We start from the raw sequence: 18,963 nt of genomic DNA, 5'->3' as shown, positions 1-18,963 counted from the left end.
GGCCGGAGCGGGCCGGGCCCGGCTGGACGCGGCGGGCGGGGCGATAAGAGTTGGTGCGGGCTCCCCTTCCGCCTCAGTACAGCTGGGCAGCAGCGGCTGGGGCCGCGCTGGGGGGGCTGTGGTGTCGCTGTTGCTGTTCGGCTACGTAACTGCCCGCTGCGGAGCTCGGCCCTTCCCTTCCACTGAGGCTCAGCGGCGGTGATGGGTTCCCGGGCGTCTACGCTGCTGCGAGACGAGGAGATCGAGGAGATCAAGAAGGAGACGGGCTGTGAGTGCAGGGCCGGGAGGTGCGGTGGGGGCTGGGCACCTGGAGCTGTCTGTCCGCCCCGTCGCGGCTGCGCGCCGAGCCCTGCCCGGGGCGGTCGGCGCTCCCCGGCAGGGGAGGCGAGCGCCGCTGCTGTGTTCCCGGCTGGACAGTGTCTGGTCCCAGCTGGCCCCCGGGCCGGTGCCTGCCTGTCCCAGCCACTGCGGGCGGGCATGTCGTGTAGGCCTGCGGAAACCTGGGAAGCGGCTCTCGGTTCGCCTGGTCGCCGCGCAGGAGCGGCCCTCGGGGCTGACAGGAGAGCAGCTCCGTCGGTCTGCCGCTCGCTCGGGGCTGCCAGCGGCCGCTAGCTGTAAATACTACTGTTATCGTTTGGGGTGCTTCTTGGGCTGGGGTGGACGCGGCAGGACCAACTGCGGAGGCTGATGTTGCTTGGCGCACTAGAACGCGAAAGCTGCTGTCATCCAGCCCGCCGGCATCTGCGAGTCCCTTCGGGTCCTGGATGTGCTTGGAGCTGTAGGGTAGAGGGAGCTATGGCTGTGTGATCGGGTGTTCAACGGCAGCGAGATCCGGGTGGGGAGGGAGATAAGAGGTGCTCCTGGTGTCCGCAGTGTTGCGTTAGGTCAGAGATAACTCTGGGGTTTTGGAGAGTTCTGTGTGTCTGGTGCTGGAGTTTCTCTCCAACAGCTGCTTTTAGCCCGAAAAGGCTCTCGTGGTATAGTGCTTTTTTTCCAAGTGCTATTTGTTTCATAGGTTGTCACGAAAGTTACCTTAAGGGTATTCAGAATGAGTGCTGAGTGGCATTTAAAACATAAAGGAGGTAACGCAACTTGTGAAAGTCGTGTGTACTTAACTAAAAGAAGTGAGAATCCCTGTGCGAGTCAACAACTGGGAGAGCATGATTGAATCAGGACTGCAATATATAGCTACTCTACCTTGTAGTTTCTGATCGAGTTGTTCTCAGTAATATAAAGTACCTTAGAAAAGGTAACAGTGTTGTTAATTTCGCCGATAGAACGGTTGCCTATCTGAGAGTGTTAGCAAATACTGAATGATAATAAACGAAGGGTGTCCTCCTAACTGGTTGGAGAGGGGAGGTCATAAATCATATGTATCGTTCTGCTGTGTCCCTCCCCTCTCAGGTAAATAAGGCCTTCCTAGATGAAACTCTTTTCCTGCTTACGCTTGTTGATCTGCTCTTGCTAGATGAAAATACCTCCTTCAGTTTTCTTTCAAACAGAAATAGTATTATGTATTCCTTCTAGGTGATAGTTTATTTGTGTCAGGAAAACAAGTGGCTACAGAAAAGGAGTGGAAGAAAATGAAGATAGTACTGGCTAACGTAATGGATAGCTGAGTGAGTTAACATAGCTTCCGTGATCCTTTTTCCATCTGTCAAGGGAACCTTCTCCAGGAAGGCTGTGATAAACAAGTAGTAATATTCAAGTGTGTGTATCCAGCAAGAACTTACTGTTTGGTGGCTATGAGGTTTTTTATTTCTTATTTCATAAAGGTAGCATCCCCTCGTTTAGAAATACACTCTAAGAACCAACCCCCGCATCTGGAATGTTCTTCCAAAAGGCTTCACTTGTGCCAGTACTTGATTCATTGTCAGTGGTGTTTCATTCCTAGAGTTTTACTTGCATGGTAGTTAAATAAATACCACTGAGATGACTGTATAGGCATTCTAAGCAATAAAACCACTCAGCTCTAGTTGGCCTCTTATGCCTTCAAGTGGAGAGCTTAACATTGTGATGAGTTGGGCTTCAGCTCTGTGGCCTGTATTTTGTACTACTCAATTTTGTAAGTCATAACACTTTGTTAATCAGGCATTGCTAACCTGAGTCATGCTTGTTGTCTCTGACTTTATCAAATACATATTATTTTTCTCCCAACCTATAACCAGAGTTTAAGAATGTGATTTTCCTCTGCCTCTTATACTTCTCTAGGTAGATGGAAAATTCCACCAAGCTTTTAGCACTGTTGTACACTTCATATGGGTGCAAATATTTATGCAAGGTACAAGGTAGGGGGAAAACCCCAGGATGCTGGTTTATCTGGAGCAAAGTTCATGGGTAGAATGCCAAGTTAGTGTTATTGACTGGAATATCCTGTGGTTTGTTAGAAACTTGATGCTGATGATACCTTACCTACTAAAGAGTATGAGAAAGGGACCTCTTAGATATGAAACAAACTGGCAGTACATGCCTATCCTTAATCCACGTTGTTCCTAAGGGTTCTTTTTTTTGGCCTCCTTACTGTGAAACATGACTCCATCAATTCATCTGGGGTAAGTATGAAGTACTGAACAGAACACTTAACCAATTTGAGTAGAAGGGACCTTGGTGGGGTAGCAGTACAGGTAAAATCGTGTTTCAGTTATCTTTGAGCCTTAAGCTTTGATTTTAAGAAGCTGTCATAAATTGCTTATCTTTTCTTTTTTTTTTTTTTATGGTTGGCAGGGAATGACAAAGTCTTTATTTTATATGAGAAGGCCTTGAAAAGTGTCTAGTGATGCAGCTTTCATGAGAGATGAGAACCAAAAAGGAAACTGTGAAAGAATACAGTGAGGGACCTGAATCATCTTCCTTTCTTTATAGTGATTATGTGTTTTTTGTCTAGTATGAGATAAACAAAAGCATTTCTTCTTCTGTCAAGAGTTACATGCTATTTATCACATACTAGCTGTTATGGAGGTGTTACAGAAATGGAGTTGCTGACATTAGTTTGGAAATGGTACCTAAGTAGAGTTTTCATCACCCTCTCTGTTTCCAGGAAGAAGTTGGGAGCACAGGGCTTCTTATTCCAGGCTATTCTGTTTTCACCATCAGTTGTTGTTATGGCATATCATATCTAAAATACTTAATCAGAAATGCAGAAGTCTTTAAAATACTGGTGCCTGCTGTTTATTGTGTTTCTTAACTTGAAATTGTGGGGTGTTGGCTTAGGTGGAACTGATCAAATTGCCCAACCTTGTGCAAAGAATGAAAGTTGCAGAGAAGACAAGGGAAGACAAAAAAAAAGCCCCACACAGTTCCTGGCAGGTCACCCTAAAGGAGGGAACCTAAATAAATAGGCTGGAAAAAGAACAAATCTGGGGAAAAAAGAGAACCTAATAAAATGCCTCAGTTGTCACAGATCAGATGACTGCTGTGCAACCTGTTCCCATATAAATTTTACCAAGCAATTTCACCAAGTATTGTACGTGTGCTGGTGAAGGCTTTTAAAACAATTGAATCTGAAAATGGCACAAGGTTCTAGTTTGACATTGTAGAAAAATCACATCTTTACTGAGTAAACATTAACATTCAGTTCAGTCTTATTATTTATTAACTTCATCCAAAGAGGCTCTGAAAAGCCAAGATCTTCTGTAGGGCATTCTTTCAGTGTTAAAGGAATTGATGTTCTAGCTAGGTTTAACCTGCTCCCATCATGGATTGATCTAATGATCTAGATATCTTGTATCTTGGGTTGTCTAATGTCTTAGTAATGTTGACAGCATTATGCTAAATTTAATACTGGCTTTGAAATTTGTGTTCAAATTGCAAACTTAGGTCTGCAATAACTGTCAGCTTTCTTTGTGTCCTAACTCCTTCCCAAACTTCTTTAGAAATAGGCTTTTTAATTTTTAACTCAAAGTCCTAGAAGCTTGGAAATCACCTCAGTGAACCCCTAAATGAGCAAACTGCTTAGATTCAGGCAGTCCAGTCAAGGAGGAAGAGTGATCAGGTGTGTACAGTCTCTCTGACTGCTCACAAGATGCAGGGAAACTGAGTACACTTTGCATCTTTACATGGAAAAAGACGACAGGAGTAGAGAAGGAAAGACACTATAGCAGAGGCCTGCAGTGTCATGAATGATGCAGGGGTCATCAGTGGAGGCTGTGTCCACATTATTTCTAGCCCTAGAGGAATTAAGGGAAACAGAGTGGAACTGTGACTCAAACACCTTTTCTTTTTGTAATCAGTAATTGCCATTACTGACTCAGATAACCAAGGGGTGTTGGAGACCAAAAATACGAATGCAAAAGTTAGACAAATTTTTTAGGCTTATTCGTGGATTCTTGAATACTAAGATGCAATTTACAGCTCATAAAGTCACTACTCTGCTGATTGCAGTGTGCTTCCAATAGAACTTGTTTTGTGTGATCTGTTTTTGAATGCAACTTCTGGCAACAGTGGCTCAGTGTAATGAGATCTGATTGAGGAATTGTTCTGATGAGGAATCGTTGCCATGCTAATTTGTATTTCTTTCTTTTTTTTTCCTCCTTCAGTCTCCCACAGTCAAATCACACGCTTGTACAGTCGCTTCACCAGCCTTGACAAAGGAGAAAATGGCACTCTTAGGTGGGTATCTACCAATTCAGCTGTCCTTGCACTGATGTATTACATATCTGTAATGGTGGCTTTGCCATTGCAGGATGCCTGCATGTTTTCCTCATAGAGTAGATCAGTGAGGCTATTCTAACAGATTCTTTCATACCTACTGTCTACATGGATGTTCACATTTGTTCTCTTTTGTGAAAGGTCAGGAGAAACCTGATTGTTGAGCTTAGGTGCTCTAAATACCAATTGTCTTTGCTGTAGTGCTGAAAGTTTGTAGCAGTTAATACAAGAAAGGTCAGATTTGGTATTCAAGGAATTACAACAAATGTTCAGAAATGTTAAACCACACTTTAGATTGTTATTTCTTACCTTTCTTTATATGTTGCTTCTAATAATTATTACAAGAATGATTCCACTATGTCATCTTCATCCTGGCTTTCAAATGAAAAGATCATTTATATTTTTGGGAGCATGGGCTCTTAAATTGTTTCGGATACCTAGTGTCCTTTAACACTACTTTGATCTGCAAGCCATTTACTGTCGTTAACTTTACACCTCTTGTTAAACATCCATGTCTATTAGTAAGCTCAAAAATAAAAAAGAGCTGGAGCTGGGACCAAGTCACTGTGAATAAGCAAATAGATGTTTTATTCTTTAAAATAGTGCAGGATATTCCAAGGCCTTTGAAGTATTTGTGTTCTGTGTACAATTTGGAAACTACACAAGTGAACTGGTTTCTTACAGCTTAATCAATTAAATAAAGATGAGGCTTAAACTTTATCTGCAAAACAGTTTTCACTTTGGACTGAGTCTACTGGAAAGAATATTCTCAACTGAAGGGTAAACTAGTGGGATGATTGCCTGTGGTCTTTGTTCTCTAGCCTTTCCCACTCTGGTTATTGTACTGTGTGTTGATACTGCCTTGCTCTTTATTTAATGAATAATTATGAATTCTGATTTTATTAAATTGCTTATTAATCTTCTCTTGTGATTATGGCCTATGGATTGCGTAGTACTATGGAAACATGACAAATTAGAGCTGTCAGTGATTGCACCAGGGAGCAATTTTGCAATCAAGATAGTTGTTCTAAGACCATACTGCCTCTGAAAGTCTGTTGCTTTTCCATGTTGATGCTGGTATTCAACGCTTATCTTTGGAAATTAACCTACAGCACTGAAAACTTGCCAAAACTACTGCAGAACCAGTGCCCAGGGAAGCTGGAGAGAACACAGGAGAGAGTAGGAAGGAGAAAGAGACTTTGTAGCATAGTATATGAGGTCTTTCTGGAATAGAGTTAATTTCTTTCATAGGAACTCTATTCCAGTCTAAACTAGTAAACATGGATTCAGGGATTGCCTGGGGTTTTGAATGTGGTTGTAGGATGCACTATAAACCTATAAAAGCTAGACTTGCGTGTAAAGCGACAATCACTGCTTAACAAGTGAAGGTGACAAGTTGTAAGATACACTGGTTTTGGCAGGACTACTGACTTACTGTAATTTCCTTTCCTGAAGGAAATATGCAGCTCCTTCTGGTTCCACAAATTGCTAACTTCTCAGTTAACTTTTAAGTAACTGGTTGTGGAATTGTGCTGTAAACAGGACTACTGAGTATTTCTGGTTTAAAATACTCTCTCTCCCCTTTTGGCTTGTATAGTGCTTTTTAAGTATTTTTAAGCTGACTGGCTCCAGTGACAGGGACTGTGGCTGTGCAGTAAATGTCTGGACTGCATAGCTGAAGGGATGACAGAATCGATTGTGGGTGTGGAAACAATTGGGGTGGGATGGGCAGGAACTCCTTAAGCCCGCTCTGTCACCAAAGCCAGTGTATCATGTAAACTGTAACATTGGCTAATTGGCAATTGTGACATACAGATCAGCTGATGATACTGTAGGTAAGGTTAATACTATTCATGTCTCACTATTATATTACTTGAAAAAGAGCACTAACAGCCTCTTCAAACTTGGTATGTGGGTTTAGTCTTCACTGATGATAGCTGCCACACTAGTCTAGTACAGTTTGAACCTAGCACACATTCTTCCTCAACTCTTGTCTCCAACTTTAAACTCACCTACTGAGCCTATAAAGTTTGTGTAAACTTCAAAGTGATTTTACTCGGTTTACGTAAGAGGAGTAATTAATTAAATATGCTGTGAATGTCTGTTGCACAATGCTTGGTTTCGTAGTGTTATGGATGAGAAGCTGGACTTCTATTGTTGATAATCATGTGGTACTTGGGAAGGGAAATGAAGTTTGTTTGGAAAATCCCAGTAGCTGTGCAAATTGTGATCCCTTAACTTGTAGTCTTGGCCTCTGAGCTTAGGCTGTTCCCAAACATGCCTGACAGTGGCATTCAAGTTTTGAAACCTGTCCCAGCACCCACAATATGTGGAAACCATGAAGTTTAAGTAATGGAAAACTACTTCCTGAAAAAAACAATGAGGGCAGAGTAAGAACTATAGCTTGAAAGATTGTAAATGTTGGTTTCTGAAATACTGATCAAAGAGAACTCGCTACTGTGAGGCAAGTGAGATGGAGTTACCACTTGCTTACTAGCACCAAACAGTTTGGAAGGCATGTCTTCTGTTTGTTTCCTGTGAGCAAGAACAACTGTTTCCGTAGGGATGACTTACACCTTTGACTTAGAAATCAGACATGACAGAAGTCACTCATGTGACTGATCAGGAAAAGAACTGGTAGGCAGTTCTTTCTGGCATGAAATAAATCTTTAAATGTGTACCACTGTTCTGAAGAAGGGGTTTGGATCATAAAATATTAGGGTACTGGAGTAGTGTGTACTTCCATTCCTTTCCTCTAGTACTTCCGTTTTGTACATGGTTTGTTTTCTTTCCATTGCTTTACTTGCCCGTACCTCTAGGTAGCGCTACCCTTCTCATCCCTTTTGAGGGAACAGTACTCTGCCACTATTTAGAAGTAAAAAGGATGCACAACCAGAAATACTGGGAGAAGAGTCTAGTAGGTTTCTTGCAACCTTTGGGGTAAGGCAGAGCCACCTTTATGGTAGGGATCTGCTGTGTGCTTTGGAGGATATATTCATGCTTAGAAATACTTGCCTGTCTTAGAATGTACAAATTCCTTACTGCAAAGTATGTCTAAATATGAATGCACTGACATATATATATATTAAGTGGTTTGCCTGCATAATGATAACATAGCATGTAGTTAAAAGTTGCCCTGCATGTTATGTTTGAGCAAGGATTTAATAGAAGCCAGATTCCTGGAAAGGAATTTTAGAAGAGCCTTGTTGCTCTGGCATGTGAACACAGAAGAAATAGAGGGCATCTCATTTCCTGTAAGCTCCAGCCTCAGCCAGGTGAAGTCGGTCCCTAATGACTGCAGGAATCCTTAGTTTATAAAGTGCAGAATAACTTGCCTCATGCATTCATTTACTTTTATGGCTGTTACAGCTATTCCAATTACAGCACTTGCTCAGTAATGTGCTCTTAATAAGCAAAAGCGGTCTATTGCAATCCTGATAATGACAAGACAAACAGATTTGAAACCTGGGGAATTGGTTGTGGTTAATTGTTAATCTTCTGTTAGAAAGCAGAATAACTGGAGGCTGAAATGCCAAGTGTAATTTGAGGCTGTATATCAAAAAGTAGCGATATGCAAGTAAAAAATTCTGAAGAATTAGGATTTTGCTTTAAATGACAGAGAGGGCAGCTGCTGCTTTTATCTTGTAAATGTTAGCATTGATGCTGAGCTCCTGTTGGTAAAATATTGTTACTAGGCCACAGGCTTTCCACATCACTGCATCTCCTGCCTAAATGGCTAATGCATACTTTGCCTTTCAGCTATAGCTGAAAATGCAGCAGTCCTGAAGGGGCTGGTAACAAGTTGATCATGTTATACAGATGATACCTTTGCCTATTACAAATAATTCAGACCTGATCAGAGCAGAAGTTTGCTGGAATAGCATAGACACACAGTCAGGTCACTCTGTTAGAGGTCAAACAGTTTAACCATGTTACAAACAGATTTATCGTAATCGGGACTCTCAGCAGCACTGTGGTGTGACCGGGTGCAAGGTGTGCTTTAGAATGCATTTAAAACTAGAACATCTTGCTTCTTTGCCTTTCCCAGCCCAGACTAGTAAACAGGTTTGCCAATTCCTTCTTTTCCCCTGTGTCTTAAGATGACAGTGTTGCAAAAGGCCAGTATACTTAAAGTAATAGCAAAACCTGTTTGTGTTCACTTTGCCAGTTTTTTGGTGTAATGACATCATGAATCAAACCTTGTTGCCGATTCATTCAACAGTAGCAGACATTTAGTAACCAAGTTGGAGACTTTGACCCAAACTTCAAAACCAGCAGGACTGTATTTGACTTGAAGGCAATTGCTGAAATGTCAGGAGATTGGGCAGGAAATACCAAGTTACGCATCCAGATAGAATTGTTTGGGTTTTTTTACAGGCTCACCCCATTGCTGTTATGTTTGCAATTAAAAATATAAATTATTATGGAGTACATCTTGTACTGACTGATAAATTGGTGTGCTCTGTCATGGACAAGACAAGGGGGGGGGGGTGGACCCAAACATGTTAACCACACTGTTCACTACGACACACTTGGTGCATCTGTTTTGATTACACTAAGGTTGTCTCACTTTCCTGCCAGTGACATTCTATTAGGTTGAAAGAAAAGAAAAATGAGTGCAATTCTAGGAATAGAATGAACCCTGTGTTCATGTCATAGTGATCTAAAATGTGTTGTCATCAGTACAGCTCATGACAACATCCAGATCAGAAAATGCTATAAGAATGTAAGCATAGCTGTGCTTATACTGTACTGTCTACATACAATCGTGAACAGAGAAGGGAATGGCTGGCAAAAGTATTGAGTATTTTTAATGTACTGGTGAAGTTACATCTGGTGTACAGGCCCTTGTCAAAGTCTAAATTTTCTACTTTAAAATAGGAGTGCTGCTTGATTGAATCTAAAATCTGAAATTTGGCACTTATATAATAAGGTATAAAGTTGTGCATAAATGAGAATTTCTATTAGAGTATGCAAATCACCTGGGGTATGTTTGGAGGAGTATGGTATTGTCCCAGGCTCTGGACTAGGGTGGTCTGGACAATGCGAACTCAAATGATTCAGTACCAAAATAATTATTAAAATATATATTATTTTCATTTTGAAGCCATATTTTCCTTCAAAGCTATTTCAGAAGCTTTCTTTAAATTGCAAACTAGTTGGCATCTTACAGGAAGATTTCTAGCACAAATATCTGAGAAGCACTGTTCATGTGGTAAATGGGCACTGGTGATCTATAATGTAATACAGCCTTGACATTGTCTTTTGTGCCATTAGTTGTAGAGAAAATGTGATTTAAAGAGTTACACCTTAAAACCCACCAAGTGTCTGGCTGTGACAATAGAGCCCAGTGGATGTTTTACTATGAATTCTCTTCAAGGAACTTTTTCTCCTCTGACTTCAACTTAATGCAGTCATCTTATGTTTCTTGCTTTACTCAGTCGGGAAGACTTCCAGCGGATTCCAGAGCTTGCCATCAATCCACTGGGAGACAGAATTATCAATGCCTTCTTTCCAGAAGGGTGAGTTCCAACAGAACAGGCACAAAATGTGTAGTTCATCAGAAGTTCCAATGGGACTGAAATGCTGGTAATTAAAGCACAGATTTTGGATTTACTAATAATTGAACACCTCAAACTCATCATGAAATGTGTGTGGGTACATTGTTTCCTCAGCATGTTTGTATTCTGTAATGAGAAACACCAACCTTACAAGTCTTCTGCATGCTTTGTTAGATGACAAACTCAGGCTTCATGTCAGTTTTCTGCTCTGGCTGTGCTGCTAAATGCTTAGGAAGCAAGTAAAGGGCATGTATTTACTTTGGTTCTAAAAGCAGACTTATAGCAATGCTATTTTAAGCTAAGTAATACTGCAATTACTATTCAGTTTCATTTTTCACCTTTTAGCCTCTAAGCATACTTTTGTTATTAGATCAGCTTTTTTGTTTTCAGTTTTTGATAATATTTAAGGCCTATCTTATGGCACTTCTAACACAAATCCAAAGAGATTATCAAATTTGCAGTACTCTCTCTCTCTCCCTCTCTCTCTCTCTCTTTTACCTCTCTAGATTGTTCTATGTTGCTGTTCTTGAACACATTTGCCATTACTGATTCATGAAGATTGGAGTGACTAATCGAGTCATAATATCAGCTAACACCAGGCAGACTTTCCTGAACAGAAAGCAGGAGTCACGGAAAGTAGTTAAATAGCTGGTTCCCACAGTGTTAGAGAAGAGAGCTGTTATCAGAGCAGTGAGCAATGACTACCCCACAGACATGAGCAAAGTGTGACAATAAAGCTGGCAAGGGCGATGTACTTAATGACAAAGGGCACAGCACCTGAAGAAGAAAAGCAGAGCAGCTCCAGTGACTTGTCAGGTCAGCCAACAGTCCAGTGGTTGCCAGACAAATTGACAGGTCAATCCAGAGAACAGGGGTTCAGATCAGCAAGATATAATGCCAGGCTTGGGCACAGCTGCAGGACAGCTCAGGCAAGGGCCAAAGGTGAGGGCTTGAGCTTAAACAGAACTTGCAGGCAGGGACTGGGGCGTCCTCAACAAGACTTCTCACAGCTTCTTTTTTTTATACATCATACTTCATAACAGCATGATCCCAGGTTGGAACTGCACTGTTTCAGAGCTGGGTTTGAGCATAGGCAGCCAAACCCTGGGGGGGTGGGAGTGGAAGAGTCTGCATGGTCTTGATGCTTTAGCTATCCATGCTCTACTGAAATACAAAACCCCTATAAGCTATGCTAAAACTGACCTGCTATAATGCTTATTGCAGAGAGGACCAGGTGAATTTCCGTGGATTCATGAGGACACTAGCTCACTTTCGACCCATAGAAGATAATGAAAAGAGCAAAGACCAGAATGGACCAGAACCACTGAACAGCCGAAGTAACAAGCTCCACTGTAAGAAATGTGAACCTTCCTATAGAAGCAATTATTTTTCCTTTTTTCTGCGAAGGGAGTAAAGGGGCTTGGGGTCTCATAGAATAGTTAGGGTTGGAAAGGACCTTAAGATCATCTAGTTCCAACCCCCCTGCCATGGGCAGGGACACCTCACTCTAAACTATGTCACCCAAGGCTCTGTCCAGCCTGGCCTTGAATACTGCCGGGGATGGAGCACTCACAACTTCCCTGGGAAACCCATTCCAGTGCCTACCAGTAAAGAACTTCTTCCTTATATCCAATCTAAACTTCCCCTACTTAAGTTTTAACATGATTAAATGGCTTGCACGCAAAGTTATTTGAGATTTAGAAGCACCATCCCTTACATGAATGGTCTTTTCTGCCATTTTCTCCAGTCTTCCGTGTAATGCAAGGCTTTTTCCTTACCTTCAGCTGAGTACTTTCTTGAGTGTTTGGATGAGTGCCTACAGTATATGAGAAGACTGCTCTTGCTGACTAATTGAAGTTGGCAACAGTCCTCAGAGCGCTTAAAATTTCTGTCTTATCTCATGCAGAATATAGTCAAAGAGAATTAATGGTAATGTAAAAGTAGTTGGCTCTGAGGTTAAAGTACTGAAGGTATCTTTGTGGTAATTATACTTCCATGACTTGGGGCTTTGAAGAAATACCTCTGCAAGCAGAGTGCTCCTAAAAGTACTCTTTCTGAGCACTTCACTAAGATTTTTCACTTCTTGGCAATAATTTTATTCCTGAATGCAGTAATAACACTTTTATGGAACTGAAAATGAATTTTTATGGGGAACTGAAATTCTAATTCTCTTAAAATAACTTAGGAGCACTTTTATATATGTATATTGTTACAAGAAAAATAATAGCACTTGAATTAAACTGCTCATTCTTTTCTTCCCTGTAGTTGCTTTTCGGTTATATGATCTAGATAAAGATGACAAGATTTCCAGGGATGAGCTTCTTCAGGTAAATAGCACAGGGCTGCTTTGAATGACTCCATCCTGACCTTCTGTATGACTACCCTCTTCATTCTAAATGGATGTGGAGTTACAACAGTCTTCTCAAAAGAACTCCTGAAGGAATTTTGTGACTAAAGTCTCATACCTTATCTAAAGCTTTAAACCAGAGATAAGCAATTAATCTCGTTTGGTAGCCTCGGCTGTTCTTTCATACTGGGAAAGCAGATCCTATTGGAAATGATACCTAAGCATCCAACAAATACACTAAGCACCTTAAGAACTACCTTCTAATCTAACAGGACTTCACAGGGCTAGTCACTGAGGTGGATTAGGTTGTTTTGTTGATCCTCTATGCATCCTCTCAAGAGAATAAAACTTCTTGAAATTGCAGCAAAGGTAATCAAAGTTCATCAGTGCTGCATATATACATGAAACTAGGCTTGAGCTAGGAGTAATTACATGCTACTAATCCTGGGAAGTAGACGTGGCAATTTGTGGTTCCTGCTGTAGGACAAGGATTTGCTTTTGACTGAAATTGCCCTCTGTCTGCACAGGAAATACTAATTGTAGAGAGTAATAGCAGTTATCATTTGATACTTAAAAACTCCCTGTAGGCAAGTATCTCAAACAGCAAATACTCGATTAACTGTTGGTGTGTTTTGTGGGGAAAAATATGGACAAAAGCATTGGAACAGAACGTCCTCATTCCTAGTTCCAAAAGCTTTCTCATACTCTGCCTCTTCCTGCTGTCTAGTGAAAAGGAATGGTTCTTTGTCGAAGGTGGCTACAAAAGGAAACTGTCTTTCCTGAAAGCAGTGATGTACAAAGGACAAATAGAAGTCTATCTAGAAATGACTTCCATGAAAATCCTCCAGGGCTGTTCTTGTATGGTGTTACTTTGACAGTGTACGCAAGAGAAACAGCACTAGGAATACTTCTGTTCTTATATCAGTAATGGTTATTTTATTTGCCTTTAAAAATATAGTAATCTGGGGACTTCTGTATGTTTCAGGTATTACGGATGATGGTTGGTGTAAATATTTCAGATGAGCAGCTGGGCAGCATTGCTGACAGGACAATCCAGGAAGCTGATCAAGATGGAGATAGTGCCATCTCCTTTGCAGAGTTTGTAAAGGTTGGTAAACTATATTGTTAATGACTAAAGGAAACTGCTCAGTAATGGGCAAGTCATTCAGACTTAAACGCAAATGGAAATTGAGAGAAAGTTATTCAAATAGTCCTGCCTGAATTTGGGCAAAGCAAGCTTTCTGCTAGCTCTTTTTCTTCCCATCTTTATCAGGACCCTAATCAGGATACTAATAATTAGTCCATATGTTTCTTCATGCTGTTACATGAAGTAACATATGCTGTATCTCTTGCAAGCTGTGGCACTGAATACACTGCAGAATTCTCACTTTTTGCAACCACTTCTTTCTACAGAAGTAGCTTGACTAGCACAGTTACAACACAGTAGTTCTGCTCTACTTGTGCTGATCAGTTTTCACTTGTAGATTTTTATCTGTTAGCAAAACAACTAATATTAGCATTCAAGTTCCTAGTTCTAGTCCTTTGAATTACATCTTTTGTTAATCAGAAGTAGTAATAGTAAGGAGCCATTATATAGTCAGTGGAGAAAGCTGTCCCATAGCAGAACAATTTCAACTACCTAATAGGATGGCATTGATAGGAGGAGCCAGACTTATCTTGGAGATGGACAAGAGGCAACAGAAACAAGTTGCCATGTAGGAAATTCTGGTTAGCTATGAGGAAGACTTTACCAAGAGGATGATCATAGTTTCTGAAGATGTAGAATCTCCTTCCTGGAGAAACTTAACTGAAGAAAGCCCAAAGCAGCCTGATCTAGCTGGTTCTGCTTTATGTAAAAGTTCAGGGAGTTGGATTAAAAAACCTCAAGAGGTCTTTCCAAATTTAAGTTACTCTGATCCTGGAACAGTGAAGTCTAATGCCTGAAACAGCCTGGAGCAGGCTGTCTTTGTACCTCAGTGTCAACAGCAATTCAGTGAATGAAGTTGTCAGCTCAGTTTTACAATTATCTGTGTTAGTGATGCTGTGCTCTTGATTTTAGCTCTTCATTGACTGCTCATGCCCCTTCCTCTGCTCCATTCTTCCTTCTGTTTCCTGCCTGTGCATTCCCACACAATCTAATTTTGGGAATCCAAGCCTTTCTGGGCTTTTGGCAGACTGAAACTGCATTAGTTACATCTTGGTTGACAGCCTTTGTCCAGCTTTAATGGACTTTAATCCAGAATGAAAAACAGCAGTCTGTAGATGAAAGACTAGCATGCCAAATTGAAGACATCCCACATTCCTGCCCACTTCTTATACACTTGAGTAAGAAACTTTGTAGGAGAGAAGTATGTACAGTAACTTAAGTAGCTGTTTCTGAATTTTATTGCAGGTTTTGGAGAAAGTGGATGTAGAGCAGAAAATGAGCATTCGATTTCTTCACTGATGGATGGAGAGCCTGTTCCTTTCTACCCCTACTATATAATAAGTAGAACTTCATTTTCTCCTTAGCACCTTCACCCAGAGCGTTGCTACTGGTGCATATACAGTACATCTCCAACCCCTCCCTGATTTGTTCTACCAGTGTGAACATTCCCTGTGCATCAGGAACAAAGGGAAATGGCTGCCATGCAACTTGGAAAGGAGCATTTTTTTTTTTTTTTAATATTTTCCTTCAATTTTTTTTTTTTTAATCCTTTCTCCCTTGCCTCCTCCTGCACTACTGTTTCAGCAAAAATGCCTCTCCTTATGTACTGCTGTTTAATCTACAAACTGATTCTTCTGAGCTCTGAATCAGAATGGAAAACGGGAACATGCCACAGAAATGCCCTCTGAAACATTTCGGAGACAAGCATCTACTCGAATCCTAGGTGCAGTGATAATTCACTTTTTGCTTCCAGTAGCAACACCACTTTACAACTGCCTTTCCTGCCCCCCCCCCCCTTCCCATTTGGCTCTTTACATGCAGATTTGTTTCTTCCAAGTCTGCCTTTTACTTGAGGACTTCTCAATTTCTATGGCTTCATTGTACAACTGGCATTGAATGCATGATGATAGCCTAGAGTACTTTAAAGTGCTGTGAATAGATTTTATTCTTTGTAGGATGAATTCACAGGGACAATAGGAGAATCTGTGGCAGAGACAGGCTGTGATGTCCTCAAAAAGAATAGGAATTCTGCACTAAGCTGCTTAAATCGTTCCAGTAGCACATGCAGAAACTTGGTTTTGTCCTTGACAGCCACTGGACCATGAAGTACTCTCTCCAGGTTACTTTGCTCTAGGATCCCTCTTCCCATCAGGGTTGTTTTGCCTCTGGAAGTGTAAACTTGTTTACCAGTGTACATAATGCAAGAAAACTAGTCATGCCAAAATCTGGATTTGCAGTTCTGTCACTGCCCCTGGCAATGGTGTGAACTGGGTTGGTTTTTTGTTTGATTTTGGTTTTTTCTTTTAATCATAGTGGCCTATAAATAATTATTTACATTTTCCAGTATGTAAGTCCTGGTGTGTTAAATTTGTGTTGAGGGTGGAGGCTGTATTTATGAAAGCTCTGGCTTTCATAAATACATAATATGTTCTTTCCCAAATTATAATATGTTCTTTCCCAAATTATATCTTATCCCAAATATTTTAGGATATATTTCTACACAAATCTCTTAGCAAGTATAAGATGATTTAATACTGATAATGTAGTGCTAAAAGTTCAAGTGGTAAAGATCATTGAAGATTCAATAGTACCATAATTTTCTGTGGCTAGATTGGCAAATCATCTCATCCAGTTCAGCTGAAGCATCCTACAGTCTGGGAGATCCTTCCAATAAAACCAAAAAACCCAGGAGCTTCTTTGTTGAAGAATTGGTGTTATAACTGCTTCTCTATGTCATGTGTTAACATTTCTATAAATACTTACCAGTCTCCAACTACTCTCAAATGCGCATTTCCTTTTTTCCTAGTTCCTTTAATCATCACTTGTGTTAAAGAGTAACATGCAAGTGTCTGAAGGGTTTTTACCTTGTTTTAAGGAATGGAAAAGTGAAATGTTGCACTTCATTGTTTTGCAGAGTGCCGCACAATTCCAGGAAAAAAATGTACATTAAAAACTTCTACTCTGTATGAGAGAGGAACATTATAGTTTTATAACAGTGTCATGTAAAATAGGAATCTAACAATGTGAAAAGACTGAAAAGTTTAGGCTTTGTGATTTGCTTAACAATAGGTGTTGCTCTCTTCTGGCTATATAGTTGTAACCTACAGTTGTGCCTTATTGTCCCAGTGAGACTGGAAATTGTATTTATCCATAAATAAACCTTCCACTGTATAAACCCTATCCCCCCCCCGAACTATTCCTGTATGTTAACTGACTATCCTCTAATGATTAGAGAAGTTAAATACCAGTAGAGTGGTGCTAGCAGGCCTTACAAATCAATTTCTTATCAATGAGCTTATTTTCAGAGTATTAATGATCCTTTGTTTGGCTGGTAGAGTGGAGGAAACTAGTGCAAAATATAAGCCCCAGAAGAGAGGGCAGGCACCCATACTACTGCACTGTAGATCATGTAACAATGTGAGCTTTACACCTCTCTATGTTTCCAGACTAGGCCTTCTTTTTTCCTCTCTCCACAGTGGTGTAGCATTGTTCTAATTAAGGGATATATAATACCAATGGTAGCGATGTCTGTCCTTACACGTCCTCACCTTAGACATCAGGTGTTCTTGCTAATGTGCGTTAGGGTGAACACAAATACTCTAATAGGAGTTTTAGAGTCGAGATCTTCAATTTGTTAAAATTGTTCAAAACTAAGCTATACATAAACAAGACTTCCACAACAGTCGTACTTTGCTTGTAGAAATTAAGTCTTCTTAGGATAAAGGTCATCTGTGAAACTTAAAGTCTGGAAGAGGAATAAGATTATCCTTATGGATAAATGTGGCATGAGGTCTGTGCAAAACAAACTACTGTATTCAGTACAGCATTTGACTCATGAAAACCAGGACTAAAAATGTTAGTTTCCATAATGTTACAATGGAAAATTGCTTTCAAAGTCTGCTTTCAGTTCTTTTAATTGACAACTTAGCTTGGACAGAGCCTTGGGTGACATAGTCAAGGTTGAGATGTCCCTGCCCATGGCAGGGGGACTGGGATGAGATGATCTTAAGGTCCTTTCCAACTCAAACTATTCTGTGATGCTGTAAGTAAGTGTGTGGCTATAATACTTAGGTTGGGAGCAGTATTTCATTTTAAGCTGCCAGTCTGCACTGAAGCACTACCTAGTAGCAAAGTGCGCGTTAAATGGATTAAGATTTCAACTGAAAGGGCTTGTAGTAGCTCTCTGTGATGAATCACGGTTAGACGGGGGTGTTTCTCCAGAGTTTTCTGAATGGGTAAGTACTCCTTTTCACGCGGTTCATCGCAGCCACCCTTCAGCTTGAAGTGTAAAATTACTGCTGCTTAACGAAAAAAAGAACAATAGTTTCTGCCGCTGACACAGACCCTGGCGCTGTGAATGACGGTTGTCATTCAGCACCGACAGCCGCGGGCTCCGCTGGGTCCGGCGGGAATTAGCGCGGGCGGCGGCCTGGGGCACATTGCTGCGCAGTGAAATGGAGGACGGGCGAGCGGGCCGTCCCTGCGGGCCAGCAGCGCAGGGGCTGTCCTGGGCATGCTCCCCTTGCCTCGAGTGCCGGCCGGCACCGTGGCCCGAGAGGGAGGGGTGCTGGCAGAGCTACCAGAACGGGTCCCTCGCAACCCATTCCCCTCCTGCCGGCCGGGCACGGCCGCGGCCCCTCACCCCGCGAGCGGCTCCTTTAAATCCGCCTCGAGGTCACCGCAGGCTTCAGCCCGGACCGGCCCTGCTCGCGCGGCTCGAGCCAATCCTTTTCCAGGTGTGTGCCCTCCCCGGGGCCAATCAGAAAGGAGATCCTTGGAGGCGGGAGGCCAGCCTCCGTGATGGACGGCCCTGCTGGCCAATCACTGTCCAAACTGGACGGCTAAGGCATACGTGCAGCACCCAATAGGCTTGCGGCTGAGTAGGCGGGCCCGGCGTAGCCGGGCGCCGTGAGCCCCCCGCCGGGTGGCCGCGGTGAGGAGGGGAAGATGGCGGAGTGAGAGGAAGAGGCGGGGAGGTCGGGGCCGGCTGCGGCCCCGCGGCCTGGGCCGCGCTCAGGTGAGTGCGGCGGGGAACAACGACGACCTTCAGCGCGGAACCGCACCCAGCCCGGTGCCTGGTGCCCCGCTCCCTGATTGGGCTGGGGCCGGGTGCCCGCGCGCCCGCCTCCCCGTCCTGCTCCGTGATTGGGCTGGGCCTGGGCATGTTCGCGCCCGCCGCTGCCTGAGGCGGTTGCCGCCCGCCGCGGGCCGGGCCGGTGAGCCCAACTGCGCGGCTGCCTGCCTGTCCGCCTCACCTGGCA

General features: G+C 42.3%; 1 protein-coding gene across 1 annotated transcript; it reads left to right on the top strand.

Annotated features, from left to right (window-relative positions):
• The first annotated feature begins 20 nt into the window (after nt 1-20).
• Nucleotides 21-16,882, top strand: CHP1 (calcineurin like EF-hand protein 1). Its single transcript, XM_080619622.1, has 7 exons — nt 21-268; nt 4,536-4,608; nt 10,089-10,169; nt 11,433-11,560; nt 12,474-12,535; nt 13,541-13,663; nt 14,948-16,882. The coding sequence occupies exons 1-7, from the start codon at nt 202-204 to the stop codon at nt 14,999-15,001; spliced, it is 588 nt and encodes a 195-aa protein (XP_080475748.1). The 5' UTR covers nt 21-201; the 3' UTR covers nt 15,002-16,882.
• Nucleotides 16,883-18,963: the final 2,081 nt, after the last annotated feature.

This window comes from Psittacula echo, assembly GCF_963264785.1.
Source record: "Psittacula echo genome assembly, chromosome: 5".
In the NCBI taxonomy this organism is placed as follows: domain Eukaryota; kingdom Metazoa; phylum Chordata; class Aves; order Psittaciformes; family Psittacidae; genus Psittacula; species Psittacula echo.
This window is presented reverse-complemented; position numbering and strand designations above follow the sequence as displayed.